The 13,098-nt window shown below is 48.0% G+C and overlaps 3 protein-coding genes across 3 annotated transcripts; 2 read left to right on the forward strand and 1 right to left on the reverse strand.

Annotated features, from left to right (window-relative positions):
- Positions 1-596: 596 nt before the first annotated feature.
- N7495_003609 (GTPase-activating protein BUD2) lies at positions 597-4,364 on the reverse strand (the record flags this gene model as incomplete). Its single annotated transcript, XM_057206260.1, has 1 exon — positions 597-4,364. One exon carries the CDS (start codon positions 4,362-4,364, stop codon positions 597-599), a length of 3,768 nt encoding a protein of 1,255 aa, XP_057063940.1.
- Positions 4,365-6,594: 2,230 nt separating this feature from the next.
- atgI (autophagy protein ATG9) lies at positions 6,595-9,427 on the forward strand (the record flags this gene model as incomplete). Its single annotated transcript, XM_057206261.1, has 2 exons — positions 6,595-7,304; positions 7,357-9,427. 2 exons carry the CDS (start codon positions 6,595-6,597, stop codon positions 9,425-9,427), a joined length of 2,781 nt encoding a protein of 926 aa, XP_057063941.1.
- A 666-nt stretch (positions 9,428-10,093) lies between these two features.
- Positions 10,094-12,871, forward strand: N7495_003611 (class I alpha-mannosidase 1A; the record flags this gene model as incomplete). Its single annotated transcript, XM_057206262.1, has 3 exons — positions 10,094-11,112; positions 11,175-12,770; positions 12,835-12,871. 3 exons carry the CDS (start codon positions 10,094-10,096, stop codon positions 12,869-12,871), a joined length of 2,652 nt encoding a protein of 883 aa, XP_057063942.1.
- Positions 12,872-13,098: the final 227 nt, after the last annotated feature.

Consider the following 13,098-nt stretch of genomic DNA (forward strand, 5'->3'; position numbering starts at 1 on the left):
CGGGATGGGAGATCTAACGATCCATGTCTATTTCGGATTCTGGGTTCTACTTTGGGACCATGTCAACGAGAACAAGCCCTCAAGAGTCTATTCTGTCTATGAAATTGCAAGTATACACACGAGTCAATCCTGTCCATATCAAAGGAATCAAACCAATCCGTAGACAGAGAAGTCAAGACACGATTGCAGTCCAGACTTCAAGGACGACAGCAATCCTATCTTCTGGAGAGTAAGAGCATTTGCAATTTTTGGTTTGTTTTACTGAAGAAAGCCAAAGAGATTTTATTTTCTCTTCTAATCTTGACCCTAGAAGCCTTTTTGGCTCGAAGCCTAGGCTGAGGGAGTGCAGGGGTATGTTAGGGGAATGGTTGAAAGCAGAACCAAAAGAGGAATAGAGAGAAGAGGAGCAACACTGTGACACATGTTGAGATAAGGTGAGAGAGCATGAGCAATGGCCGATAGAAAGACCCAGGGGAAAGGTGAAGAGGCGAAAGTACAAAAAGGGGAGAGCGTGGACTTCATGAGCACGTACAATGTAGAATGAAGAAGAGAAAACACCTGATGCTAGTAAAGGATAAGGAAACCCCGTATAGTCATTAGATCTCATTTCGAAGATCCTCATGAGAGTTAGGTTGGGATGTCGGATCCCGGTCTTTAGCCTTGCGTCGGGACGGGGCAGGAACAAAGTCGAAAAAGCGGTATTTAGAAGTCTCCTTTGACACACTAGTTCTGCGAGCCTTGGGGGTTTCGGAAAATTCGAGGGAGTAAGTAGAGGAGTTTTTAGAGCTGCCGGTACTATCACGAGCATCGGACCACCGGGGTACGGTGAACGGCATGCGACTTTGATCCCAGGTAGCAGAAGACGAACTGGGTGGCGTATCATCTTCGTCCGGCGCAACATCGGTTGATTTACGAGACATGGGTAGTCGATTAGCGAAGACGACCGATCCGCGCTGAACAGAGCCAGGCGTAGATATTGGGCCGCTCGATTCAGGAGCTGGCGTGGTCGGTTTACTTGAGGTCTCATCGTAGAAAGTAATGGCTCGCTCCATGGAATCTACTAGTTCTTCCCACTTGACTTCAAGGTTTCCATTTGGTCGCTCCGCTTGTTCAGCTTCATCTAAGCAATCCTCCGTGCGTTCCTGTAAGTGAAGGGCCAATTGGTGGAATTTGGCGAGGGCTGGGTCAATCTCATCCAACTCGGCCAGGCGCTCCGGGACAACCTCTAGCCAGATACGAATCAAGTTCGCAAAGCATCGGGATTGGTCGATCAGGAATGGAAGACTAGGGAAGCCTTCACGTGAGGTGGCCGGCAGTCGGCCCAGAATCTGATTGGGGGTTGTATATGAAGGAGTTGAGATAGGCACCGGGGGATTAACCGGGACGTCGCAGATATTATCAACGTATTGCTTAAAGTCAGCACGATTCCCAATCAGGAACTTGTTCATGGGCTCCATCCATGGTTCCTTATTTCCAAAAGTCGTCATATTGGCCAAGCCCTGCAGGGCCTTAGCAATGAGGGTTAAAGTGCGCTGGGCACGCGGACGGGGATGGTCTTTCAAGAGCCCAAACAGTTTGGGGTTGAGAATGGCTGGGCAAAAGAAGCGCAAGAATAAGAACCCCGAAACACTACTATACGTCACAGAACGCAAGAAATCGCCATAGCGGTCATCTGCACATGCCCGGACGTGCCGGAAGATTCGCCTGAGTTCAGAAGGACATCTTGTCCACGAATTAGCAATGGCTTTCCAGACGCCAGTGGTAAGGCTAATGAGGATTCGCCAGTTTCGGTCGAGGTCTTCTGCGCGTGGCACTCGAGCTGGGTCAACTTCACACTCGGGATCACTCTCGTCAATCTCACGTAGTCGCTCTCCGATCGTGTCTTCAAGATATTCTTTTCCAAGACGACGCATGTGTAAGTCAAGTGTCTTTGTCAGGAGCGAGTTTCCACGGAAGAGCAGATTAGCTTCCACCGTCGCCGTCCGCCCCATATCCCTTACGAGAACATTACGATCATGACCAGCGCCTCCAGAATCAGTCGTGTGAATCCTTGTTGTGTATCGCAGATGGTTGGAGGTGGAGTCTTTGTGGACACCGTCAATCTCGTCTTCAACCAGCGCAGAGATCCAGTCAGCTGTTACGTTTGACACCTGGTAGATATTCAAAAGCGTCTCAGCCATCTGAGTTAGCTCGGAAGACATCACTTGAGCCATGTTGATTGTCAGGCCATTGTTGAAGGATCGGAGAAGGTTTGACATGGGTGTGTATTCTTCAGACATCAACACCACCGTCTCCTCCATTCGCACTTTCATGAACATTTCGCCAACTGCCTGATCTTGGTCGTCTAAAACAGGCCACCACTTTTCGGTATCGACTCCAGGCTCTAATTCATCCAGACGCAGATCTACGCGACCGAAAATGGCATCTTTCGTAGATATTTCAATGTCATCCAGCATGTTGACCATATTAACTTCCTGTGTGGATGTGTATGTCCCATGCGCTACGAGTGTCCAGTCTCGGTGCGTCGGATTGAGTGTCTTGACGAGAATTGAAGCGTGGGAGAGAACGGGCGGCAGATCACTGAAAGTAAAATCTTCGCGCCAGAACGGGTTTGTGGTACGATATTTGACAGCAGTCTTGGCACGTATCTCCCCATCCAACAGCACTTCAGTATAATAGTCGCTGGTATTTGGTGAAGATGGTGTTGAGCAGTTATGTGACTTGGAGTGCTTCCGACTTCGGGGGGTTTCTTGCTTAATATTGAAAAGCTTTGCCTCTGTAACCCTCAAGTTCAGAATTCTTTCGATACGGAACATATCTTTAATGTGGGACGTCTCGGGCTCGGCCTCTGGCGTCTTATGAACATCCTCGACCTGCGTATGCGGGGATTCGGGTCCATATAGCTCAGGAATGGTGAACGCACGTAGCAGGACAAACCAGACTTCAAACAGAACACGGGTTTCCAAGGCTAGATAGATTGGATGCATCGCAGGATCATTGACGGGATGGGCTGTATATTGTGGATATATGGCAATACAGAACTCATCGTCAAGTACTGACGAGTCCAACTGCTGGATAGCACATCGAGATAATTGTGAGAGATGAACAGTGACAACGAGAGAAACGTCCGTCTCCGTGAAAAGTTTGAAAAAGCCATTCTCCTGAAGTGTGCAGCCCACACGTTGCCACGAGGAAGAAAGGGCGCGTGACTGTCGATATGTCGACACACGCCGTGCAGAGATTGGTCGTGCACCAGAAGCAGTTGGTTTATCCCATAAAAGCATCTTTCCAACCTTGATGATTGCGGCATCTTTTTGATTCACGCTTTCCGAGTTTCGTCGACGCTCGGAAATGCGTCGGTCCCCAATCACAACCAATTGAGGTTTAGTCATCTTGTTTTGAACACCCTTGGGACGTATAGGCTGCCAGCAAAGCAGAGCAGCAAGCCAGGAATCAAAAGTTTCGTTCACATGCGGTCGTAATTGAATTCCCAATCCAGAGGTAAAAGTATGTACGCTTAGATATGTAGTTGCAAGTTCCGCATCGTACAAGGTTCGAACGCGGCAGCCGCGAAGATCAGGGATCAATGTCTTCGCTAATGCAGGCTCGCCCTTCGCCTGATATATTAGACTTCCAGTCGCGACGTTGATCGCGCAGTACCCGGATGTCCAGGCATTTGAAGCCCATGCATTGTTTGAAGCTGTTCGAAAGGATAGGATTCCGTGCATTCGACCACAGGTGGTCTTCATAAGTTGTAAAATTTTTGCAGCCTCGGTGGTTGAGAGTGGAGTTCCGAAGGACACTTGATTTCGAGAGCCTGGGGTGGCCCGATTATTGCCAGGGGATTTGCTGAGTCGGTGGCGATCGGCGTGTTTCCCCGATTGAATCGATGGAAATCCGATGGACGAGCTAGAATCCTCAGATCGCTTAGGTTCGCTAGTTGTCGACTTATGTTGAGACGAACTAGAGGCATTGATCGACCCAATTCGTGACCGTGTTTTCCCGCTGTTGGATGGGCCATCAGGGCGCTGTTCATCTAAAGTGGTTGTCCGCGATCGTGTGCGCTGGCTCCTCCCCTCCGTCGACGGTGGATCTTCTTCAGTACGTTCAAAGGCTCGCGATCGCATCGTGGACCGAGGTGAAGGCGCGCTGTGGTGGTTGAGGTAGTCGGTGTCGGACAATGGTGAATTTGCCTCCGGAGTCACCGTTCGAATGGCAGTATCTCGAAAATTATCTGGGTAGACCATACCATGGCGGTCTTGGGAGGATGATTTCTTGCTTGATCTTCGTTCCACTGGTCGGCTATATAGCGCTTGGTGTATGGAATTCCGCTTGTAGCCGTTTGGGTTATTATCTTGGTCCATTATGGTCAGTTGTCGCTCAGTACAGAGTCGACGGTGAATGTGGAAAAGCTGCCTGTTCTGGGAGGAAGCGCGCTTTCAGGGTCCACACAGCCTCAGCACCCAGTGGGTGGGGAGACACCGTACTCCGTAGATATTATTATGCCCAACCGCCCGTAAACAGCTGAGAGTCGCGTTTTTCCAGAAAGAAAGTTGCTATGAGAACACATGGAGTCTAGTAGGAGGGACTGGCTCGAAATCGTACATTCGGTCGAAACGGGAAAAGGGATCAAGGGAGGGTACGTCGATTGTCTGAGAGATACAGGGACTTATAAGTAATGCTTCCACAGTAATCGCCCTCAATTGCGATAATGTCACTAAAGCGATATCAGTTTCTGAACCAAAGCCGAAGAATTGGAGTGGGAAGGGCGTGATAACATTGAGAGGGGAAAGGAGAAGAGGGGGCGCCAACGAAAAAGGTGCTAAAGAACCGTAGCCGGCATCACAGAACATGGAAACGGACACACACCTTCATCGGTCTCTTTTCAAATTGAAGATGAGTATATTATTGGTTGAGGATCTTCTCAGTGTGAGGTTTCGTTTGAAGCGGGTTTGTGTGCGTCTTTGCGGTTTGCAGATCCTTGATCCCCACCCAGAAAGAGGAAGACGGCAAAGCGACCTCTAGAGTCTTGATACAAAGAGTGGGTATGAGTAAAATTGATGGGCCAAAATAGAAAGTGACAGGGGGAGATATGTAAGAAGACGGAAGAGAGAGGAAGAGAGAGAGGGTAAGGAGGGGGATAGTGGATACTAACGTGTAGTTCAGTTAAGGAGAAATTAACCGCAACTTCGCATTGACCGCAAGTTCAACGGTGCAGGAATTTCACAAGTCCTTAATTTTAATTCTTAAAAAGATTCCGATCTTCTAGAAATACTCACCTCGCACTCCTTCCAGGTACCATGCAATCCTGCTTAAGCCGATGTTAGACTACACCAATCGGGGCTGCAGAGTGTTTGGCACTAGAAGAGGTACTGGAAGAAGTTGAATCCCACCGTTTTCCCCTTTCCGAACTAGAGGCTTTGGAAGAGTTTAGAGGACAAGGCGTACTATGATACTCCATTACGACACGCCTATGAGGTGGCGGGTTCTACCGAGTACTATGTATAGTATAACTTAGGGCAAAAGCTACTGACCACCAACAAACATCCCAAACGTCGATCAGACCCTATTTTCGGTAGTGTGTACAGTGTAATACAATTGACTGGACTGGATTTCGCTTTAGCCCCAAAGTGGATGAAATCTCTTGTCCTTTGATCTGAATTGACCTTCTTCTGCCCATTGCTCTCCACCGATGTCAAAAGTACATACACGTTAATAATTAGGATCAAATACTACCTCTCATTGGTTATGTGATGGTAGATAGTAGAAGTCTTCAAGGGATGCAGAGACAAAAGAGGGTCAAAACTAAGAGGTATGGCATGGTCCTAGAGTACCCGGTACCAGGCATCAGGATATGAGCTCCATAATGGGGCCAAGTAGCATGTACCTCAAAGGTCAGGTCGTCACATGAGAAAATTCCGAGAGGCCGAGAAGTGGATAGATTCTAGAAAATAGCGGCATCCTTTCCTATCTTAGTGGGCATTTAAGGGGCCAGAATCCATTTGGTGGAGTCGTTGAGACCAAAAGAGGCAATCCCCGCACGTTCTATGACTCAGCATTCATATACCTCGTGATCTATGCCACACCGCTTTCTTCTATCTTAAATAGTTACTTACTAGTAACCACTGACTACTCCGTACTATTTATTATACCTATACCAACTAGGTAATTTTGCAAATTACCTAGATCTTGATAAGAAGTTACTCCGGACTTATATCTCTAGTACTAGTAGTGACTATAATTAGACACCAGGACAAAGTAGACTTCAGACTTCTTCACTCCAATTCTGGTATATATCAGGCACCAAGGCACTTAATATTATGTCATTCAAATCATGGAGATCAGCCGCGCAAGATACACCCTAGAGTTCACGTGGACGTGATCAGGCGCCTCAGATCACGATATCATTTTGAGATCAAATAATAATCATACTCCTTCGAATGACCTAGTCCTAACTTCTTGACTCTTGATTGAGAGCCTTTCTCTTCATAGTAGTGGAAACACCCCTCTTTCTCCGCACTCAAAGTACCCTCCGATTACAACAACAATGATCTAGTACGGAAGCTATTAGATCAGAGTTAACCTGGTTTAAATATGATGTCCTCTAATGTCCTGTCGCGCTTCCTTCCCCCAACAGACTCACCGTCAGTCTACGAAGCTATTCAAGAACACGAGTTATCTGATTCCTCCGATATCGAACAACGTGCGGGGAGGGATCCGGCATCAAGTAACCATGACAATTTCAGTGACGGGGAGCTGGAGGATGCCCTAGTAAATGCAAGGGACAGCCAGCTGTCAAGCCCAACCGCTGCCTTGCTAGGTCCTGGTCCCGAACCAAGATCGGCACCTCACTTCCCTCGTGGCTCTCCCACGGTCTCGCGTCGTCATAAACCCTCCAAACCCCGGTGGATGACACTGGAATCACAGCACGGCTATGAATTTGATGATCGGGATGAAGACGTACCTCTCTCTCTGCTGGTGGAAGGCCACGAAGAGGAAGACCTCAAGGCGCGGCTTCCTCCGCCCCCGCAGATGATGCCTAGTTATCCCAGAAGTCCCAGCCCCCAGTCTCCTTCACACCATGATCTTCCTCGCTGGGAATCAATTCGTACCAGAGGTAGTCCACCATGGTCCCGTTGGTTAGGGGGACAACACCCGAACCTTGTAATTTCCGACCCAAAGGAGAAAGCTCTGATGCGATGGGCAGCTCTCACGGATTTGGACCTCTTTTTGCAGGATGTGTATGACTATTATCTTGGGAAAGGATTATGGGCCATTCAGCTAGACAGAGCTCTTAACCTTCTGTATGTTATCAATTTACCGATGGCAACGTTTATTTGGGACTAACTACCGCAGAACTATCGCGTTTACTTTGGGAATCGCATTCTTTCTCACACAATGTATCGATTATCACAAAGTGCGTGGCAGCCGGTCTCTAGACGAGATCCTAATTCCACAATGCACGTCAAAGACGTCGGGCACTATTTCATTTATTGTTTGGATTTCCACTTTTGCCTTGATCTACAAGACCTTCCAGTTTGCGGTGGATACTTACAGACTCAAACACCTACACGACTTCTTCTACTATCTACTAGGAGTCTCTGACCCGGAGGTTCAGACGATCTCCTGGCAGGAAGTAGTCAGCCGATTGATGACCCTACGAGATTCCAACGCGATGACAGCCTTAAATGCCCCCGAAAACCACCGCCAGTTCACAGGCACTCAGTCAAAGCAGAGAATGGATGCCCATGACATCGCAAATCGGCTGATGCGCAGGGAAAACTACATGATCGCCCTGGTCAACAAAGATATCCTTAACCTCACTCTGCCCATCCCATTCCTTCGGAATCGACAGCTGTTCTCTAGGACTTTGGAGTGGAATCTCAACCAGTGCATCATGGACTATGTATTCAACGAAAAAGGGCATGTTCGCAAGTTGTTCCTTACAGATACCCATCGCAGGGTACTCAGTGACGGACTACGTCGGCGTTTCATCTTCGCCGGCTTCATGAACATCTTTATGGCCCCATTCCTCGTCTTCTACTTCCTGATCATGTATTTCCTCCAGTATTTCAATGAGTTTAAGAGTAATCCGGGCGAGATCGGAACGCGCAGATACACCCCACTGGCAGAGTGGAAATTTCGCGAATTCAATGAGGTCTTCCATATGTTTACCCGCCGTCTCAACATGTCCTTGCCATTTGCCAGTCGGTACATCGACCAATTCCCTAAATACAAGACGATCCAGCTTGCTCGCTTCGTTGCGTTTGTTTCCGGCTCTTTAGCCTCAGTGCTTGCCTTAGCGTCGGTGATAGACCCAGAAATGTTTCTAGGGTTTGAGATTACCCATGATCGGACTGTTCTCTTCTATCTTGGCATATTTGGTACAGTGTGGGCGGTTGCCCACGGTGTGGTAGGCCAGGACAATGAAGTCTATGATCCCGAGTTTGCCATTCGTGAGCTTATCGATTTTACCCATTATTTCCCTGCGACATGGAAAGGGCGGCTACACAGTGACGATGTGCGTCAGGAATTTGCCGCACTGTATCAGATGAAACTTGTGATCTTCGTGGAGGAGATCCTGAGTATGATATTTACACCTTTTGTGTTGTGGTTCAGCCTGCCCAAATGCAGCGATCGATTGATCGATTTCTTCCGCGAGTTCACTGTACACGTGGATGGTGTGGGCCATGTGTGCTCGTTCGCAGTATTCGATTTCAAGAAGGGGTCGAATGTAATGCCACAAGGTCAGCGAAATGATGGAAAATTAGACATCCGAGAGAACTACTTCTCAACCAAGGATGGCAAGATGCTTGCTTCATACTATGGCTTTTTAGATCAGTATGGTCCAAACCATCAGCCTGTTGGTCGACGACCGTTTCACCCACCACCGGGGCTACCTACACTTGGGTCTCCTGCAACTGATCTGGGAGGGTTCACCGACAGATACGATGCGAAACGACCTGGACAGACAGTAGGTTTCGGTCATTCCATACTTGGTGGCGCTTCCAAATTCAGGCCGATGCTCGCAGGCGATCATCGCTCACCAGCAGCCTCCATGCTCCTTGACCCACATCACCAACCCTCTTCCCCCGACCTTCGTTTCACGCAGACGCATATGAAACGCGCCAATGTTCTGCGGGATGTCGCGAGGTCTCAGTATCAGATGAAACATCCCATATATGACGCAGAAGAACCTCTATCTCAAGAAATCCCGAAATCTAATCTTGCAGGGGCTTCTAGTGGAAATTTTGACACAGTCAGTAACCCCGATAACTCATGGCGCATGAATCCAGACGGCATTGAAGAGGATGCCGAAGAAGATGAGGATATTGATCAAATCACCGGTGGTGCTGGTGTGCTAGGTCTCCTTCAGCAATTTCAGAAGACCAACACCGATGGCAGACGACCTACCGTTGGAATTTAAATGTTACTTGAAGTTGCTGATCTAGACTACCAAGCATCATCTGTTGACAGATGCTTTTATGAGATGTTGAGGCGTTTGGAGTGTGGTTTAGCGGTTTTTTGCAGAACGGACCTTTGTCCTTTTTCGGCCTTTTAGATTAGAGTAGGACTCCCAATTACCTATTTTTACAACATCTATTTCTGCCGTCTCTTGTATGAGGTGCATATCTATTGATGATAGATCAGTCTGTCAAATGATGTACTCCAGGGCTTAATTTGCAGTGTTACTTATATGGCTAGTCCATTATTCTGATATCATCTTTTCTATACATCTAATTACTTAGTTGTACAGGTCACTCTCACCATGTCTTTTCTCCGACTTGGTATAAGTAGCCGAGGGTCAATAGTCTCAGTGTTTGCTGTTATCAGAGTAGACGATTATAAATATCAAATTATATAATCAATCTAATGTTAACTAACTATTTAGCTATTCCAATATTTATTTAGATAATTAGTTTTTTAAATAAATAAATATTGAAAATAAGTAGTTACATGTTCGTATAGGATGCGTATACAGTAAGTGGATACTCCGACCTCCGCATCCTTGCATTGTAGTCTCGTGACAGCCGAACTGCAACTTTTCTTGTCTTCTAATCCCCCCTTTTATAGATGGGATTAACGATCCAGCATGCTTCGTTCACGTCGTTACCGCGTACTTTTAGTATTCGCGGTCATTTTTGTCCTGTCATTTATCCATTTCTCTCGGTCGCGCGATTGGAGTAGTATCATCGTCGAGACCAACGAGGGCCATTCGCCTGAATCCGCTAATCCCGCAGATCAGCTAGCTAAAACTGATTCATCCGCTTCAGCTGGAAAGGTTGACTCCAATTCTCTCCCGAAAGATCCGCCAAAATCTAATTCCCCTGTCTCCTCTTCCTCCGGAAATAAAAACAAACCAGAATGGCCTGCTACTTCCAGCTCTGAGACGAAAGAGAATCAGGCTCCAGGAGGTGATTCTCACAGCAGTACTCCTGGCAAGACCCTCGAGAAAGTCACTACGAAAGTCTCTACGAAGATCCTCGAAAAGGAGGAAATCGACAATGGGGGTACTGGCAGAGTGGTGGCGAAGCACCCAAATACAGGGATATCAGCACCCAGATGGAAGAAATTCCCTGAGAGATTCCCAGTTTCTATGGAGGAATTGATCAAGCTGCCCAAAGATCAGCCTAAGGTCATTTCCAGGTTGCAGGCCAAATTTAAAGATGAGACAACCTCGGACAAACAGGAGCGGTTGCAGCGACTGAGCGCCATCGCGGCGGAATTCAAGCACGCGTGGCAGGGATACAAGAAGGTCGCAATGGGCCACGACGAACTCAAGCCTTTGACAGCAGAGTTTGAGGATCCATTCAATGGCTGGGGCGCAACGTTGGTCGATTCACTCGATACATTGTATATTATGGGAATGAAGGAAGAATTTACAGAGGCTGTAGATACCGTTGGCAAGATCGACTTTACCACCTCGCCCAGAGAGGACATTCCCATGTTCGAAACTGTGATCCGGTATTTGGGTGGTTTATTGGGTGCTTACGATATCTCGGGACAGAGGCACGCGGTCTTGTTGGAAAAGGCCGAGCAACTCGCCGAGGTATTGATTGGCGCTTTTGACACGCCGAATCGCATGCCAGTATTATATTACCGCTGGACTCCGTGAGTTGTGGATCATCTGCGATATGTTATTGAGAGTTTGCGTTGCTGACACTGTTCTATAGGGACCACGTTGACCGTCCCCACCGAGCCTCATCTAGAGCGTCTCTAGCAGAACTCGGATCTCTTTCCTTGGAATTTACCCGTCTTGCCCAATTGACAAAGCGTGATAAGTATTATGATGCGATTGCTCGTGTCACGAACGAATTAGAGAAGCTCCAAGATGACACTAGTCTTCCGGGCCTGTGGCCAACCCGTCTCAATGCCCAGGGCTGCGCAAAGTATGAGCCTCTTCTTACTGATCCTGTTGCGGAAGTCGGAGCTCCGACTCGAAAAAGTCCAGATTCCTCTACCACGAAAGGAGAACCTACTAGTGCTTCTCTGAAACGCTCGGTACCGACCGAGTCAAGTAATCCTTCGAAGTTGATCTCTCGAGATCCCGAGATCGACCTCAGTGTAGCCGAACCTGCTGTTTACGGTAGCGAGGCAGAAGCCCAGACAGACACGTGTGATGGCGGACTGCTGCTTCCTACCGCACTCCGTGACAACAAGTATACTTTGGCCGGACTGGCCGACTCAACCTATGAATATTTGCCCAAGGAGTACCTATTGCTAGGAGGCGTGAAAGATCAGTACAAGAAGATGTACAAGAAAGCCATGGATGCAGCCCGCGGAAACTTGCTCTTCAGACCCATGATCAAGGGTGGACGGGATGTCCGTTTTATGGCGTCCACCAACTCACTGGATCCTTCTTCAAAGGGTGTAGATCCTTCGCGTGATATCGCCTATGAAAGTCATCATTTAACATGCTTCGTTGGAGGAATGATGGCCATAGGGGCCAAAACCTTTGGAATCGAGGGTGACATGGATATCGCATCGAAGCTGACCGACGGCTGCGTGTGGGCGTACGAAACGACCACCACCGGATTGATGCCCGAAAGGTTCCGGCTCATGCCCTGTGGAAAAGGAAAGGCCTGTGACTGGGACGAAGCAAGCTACGATGCCGAAGTGAAACGCTTTGGACATATCTCAGATTCTGAAGCCGAGGCCAAGTTCCGCTCCGGAGAAACGGCTTATGGGCAGTCCTACGGCGGCCGGGTGAAATTGAACGCGGATACCGAGTCAAAGAAATCTGGCACGAACGACCACAGCGTTCCTCTTCCTATGCCGGGATCACAGAATCCTCATGACCAGGAGCCAGCTTCCAAGCGTGACATCCTGGTTGGAGGAGGATTCGCTAATGTATCTGCAGCTGCTCCGCCAGCAGGTTCTGACGAGACTGAGCGTATTGAGAACCGGGATACACCTCGTATTCCTCAATCCCCCGCTCTATCAAAATCTGATCCAAGTGGTCTTCTACCCTCCGGCATGGTCAGCATCCCCTCAGCCCAGTACTACCTTCGACCCGAAGCCATCGAGTCTGTGTTTATCATGTTCCGTATAACGGGTGATGAGGCCTGGCGGCGCAAGGGGTGGAATATGTTTGAGGCGATTGTGAAGCATACACGAACGGAACTGGCTCATGCAGCCATTGGGGACGTGATGTCCCAAAAGCCAACCCAGAAGGACACCATGGAGTCTTTCTGGCTAGCAGAAACTCTCAAATATTTCTATCTACTGTTCAGCGATCCCAGTGTGGTGGATCTTGATAAATACGTCTTGTGAGTGTTCTACTGATGTTAACAACTTCTACGACTGGAATAATTACTGACTGCTTTCTTAAAGAAACACTGAAGCACACCCGTTCCTCCGCCCGACCTGATTATATACATTTGAACGTTATCTCTTGATATAGTAATACCAAAATTGCATAAATTCTTTCTCTCGTACAATTTAAGAGATGTTGCATAAAATCTATAATGCGTTTTTCTTCCAGAATCTTCAATATGATGATCTGGCTAAAAAAAAAAAAAAAAAAACATCTATGTAGAAAGGTAGATATCAGTTCTGTACTATTGCTACTGAAGGTTAGTGTGGGCCGAAGTGGGA

This window comes from Penicillium taxi, assembly GCF_028828555.1.
Source record: "Penicillium taxi strain IBT 34144 chromosome Unknown utg000003l_segment0_segment0, whole genome shotgun sequence".
In the NCBI taxonomy this organism is placed as follows: Eukaryota; Fungi; Ascomycota; class Eurotiomycetes; order Eurotiales; family Aspergillaceae; genus Penicillium; species Penicillium taxi.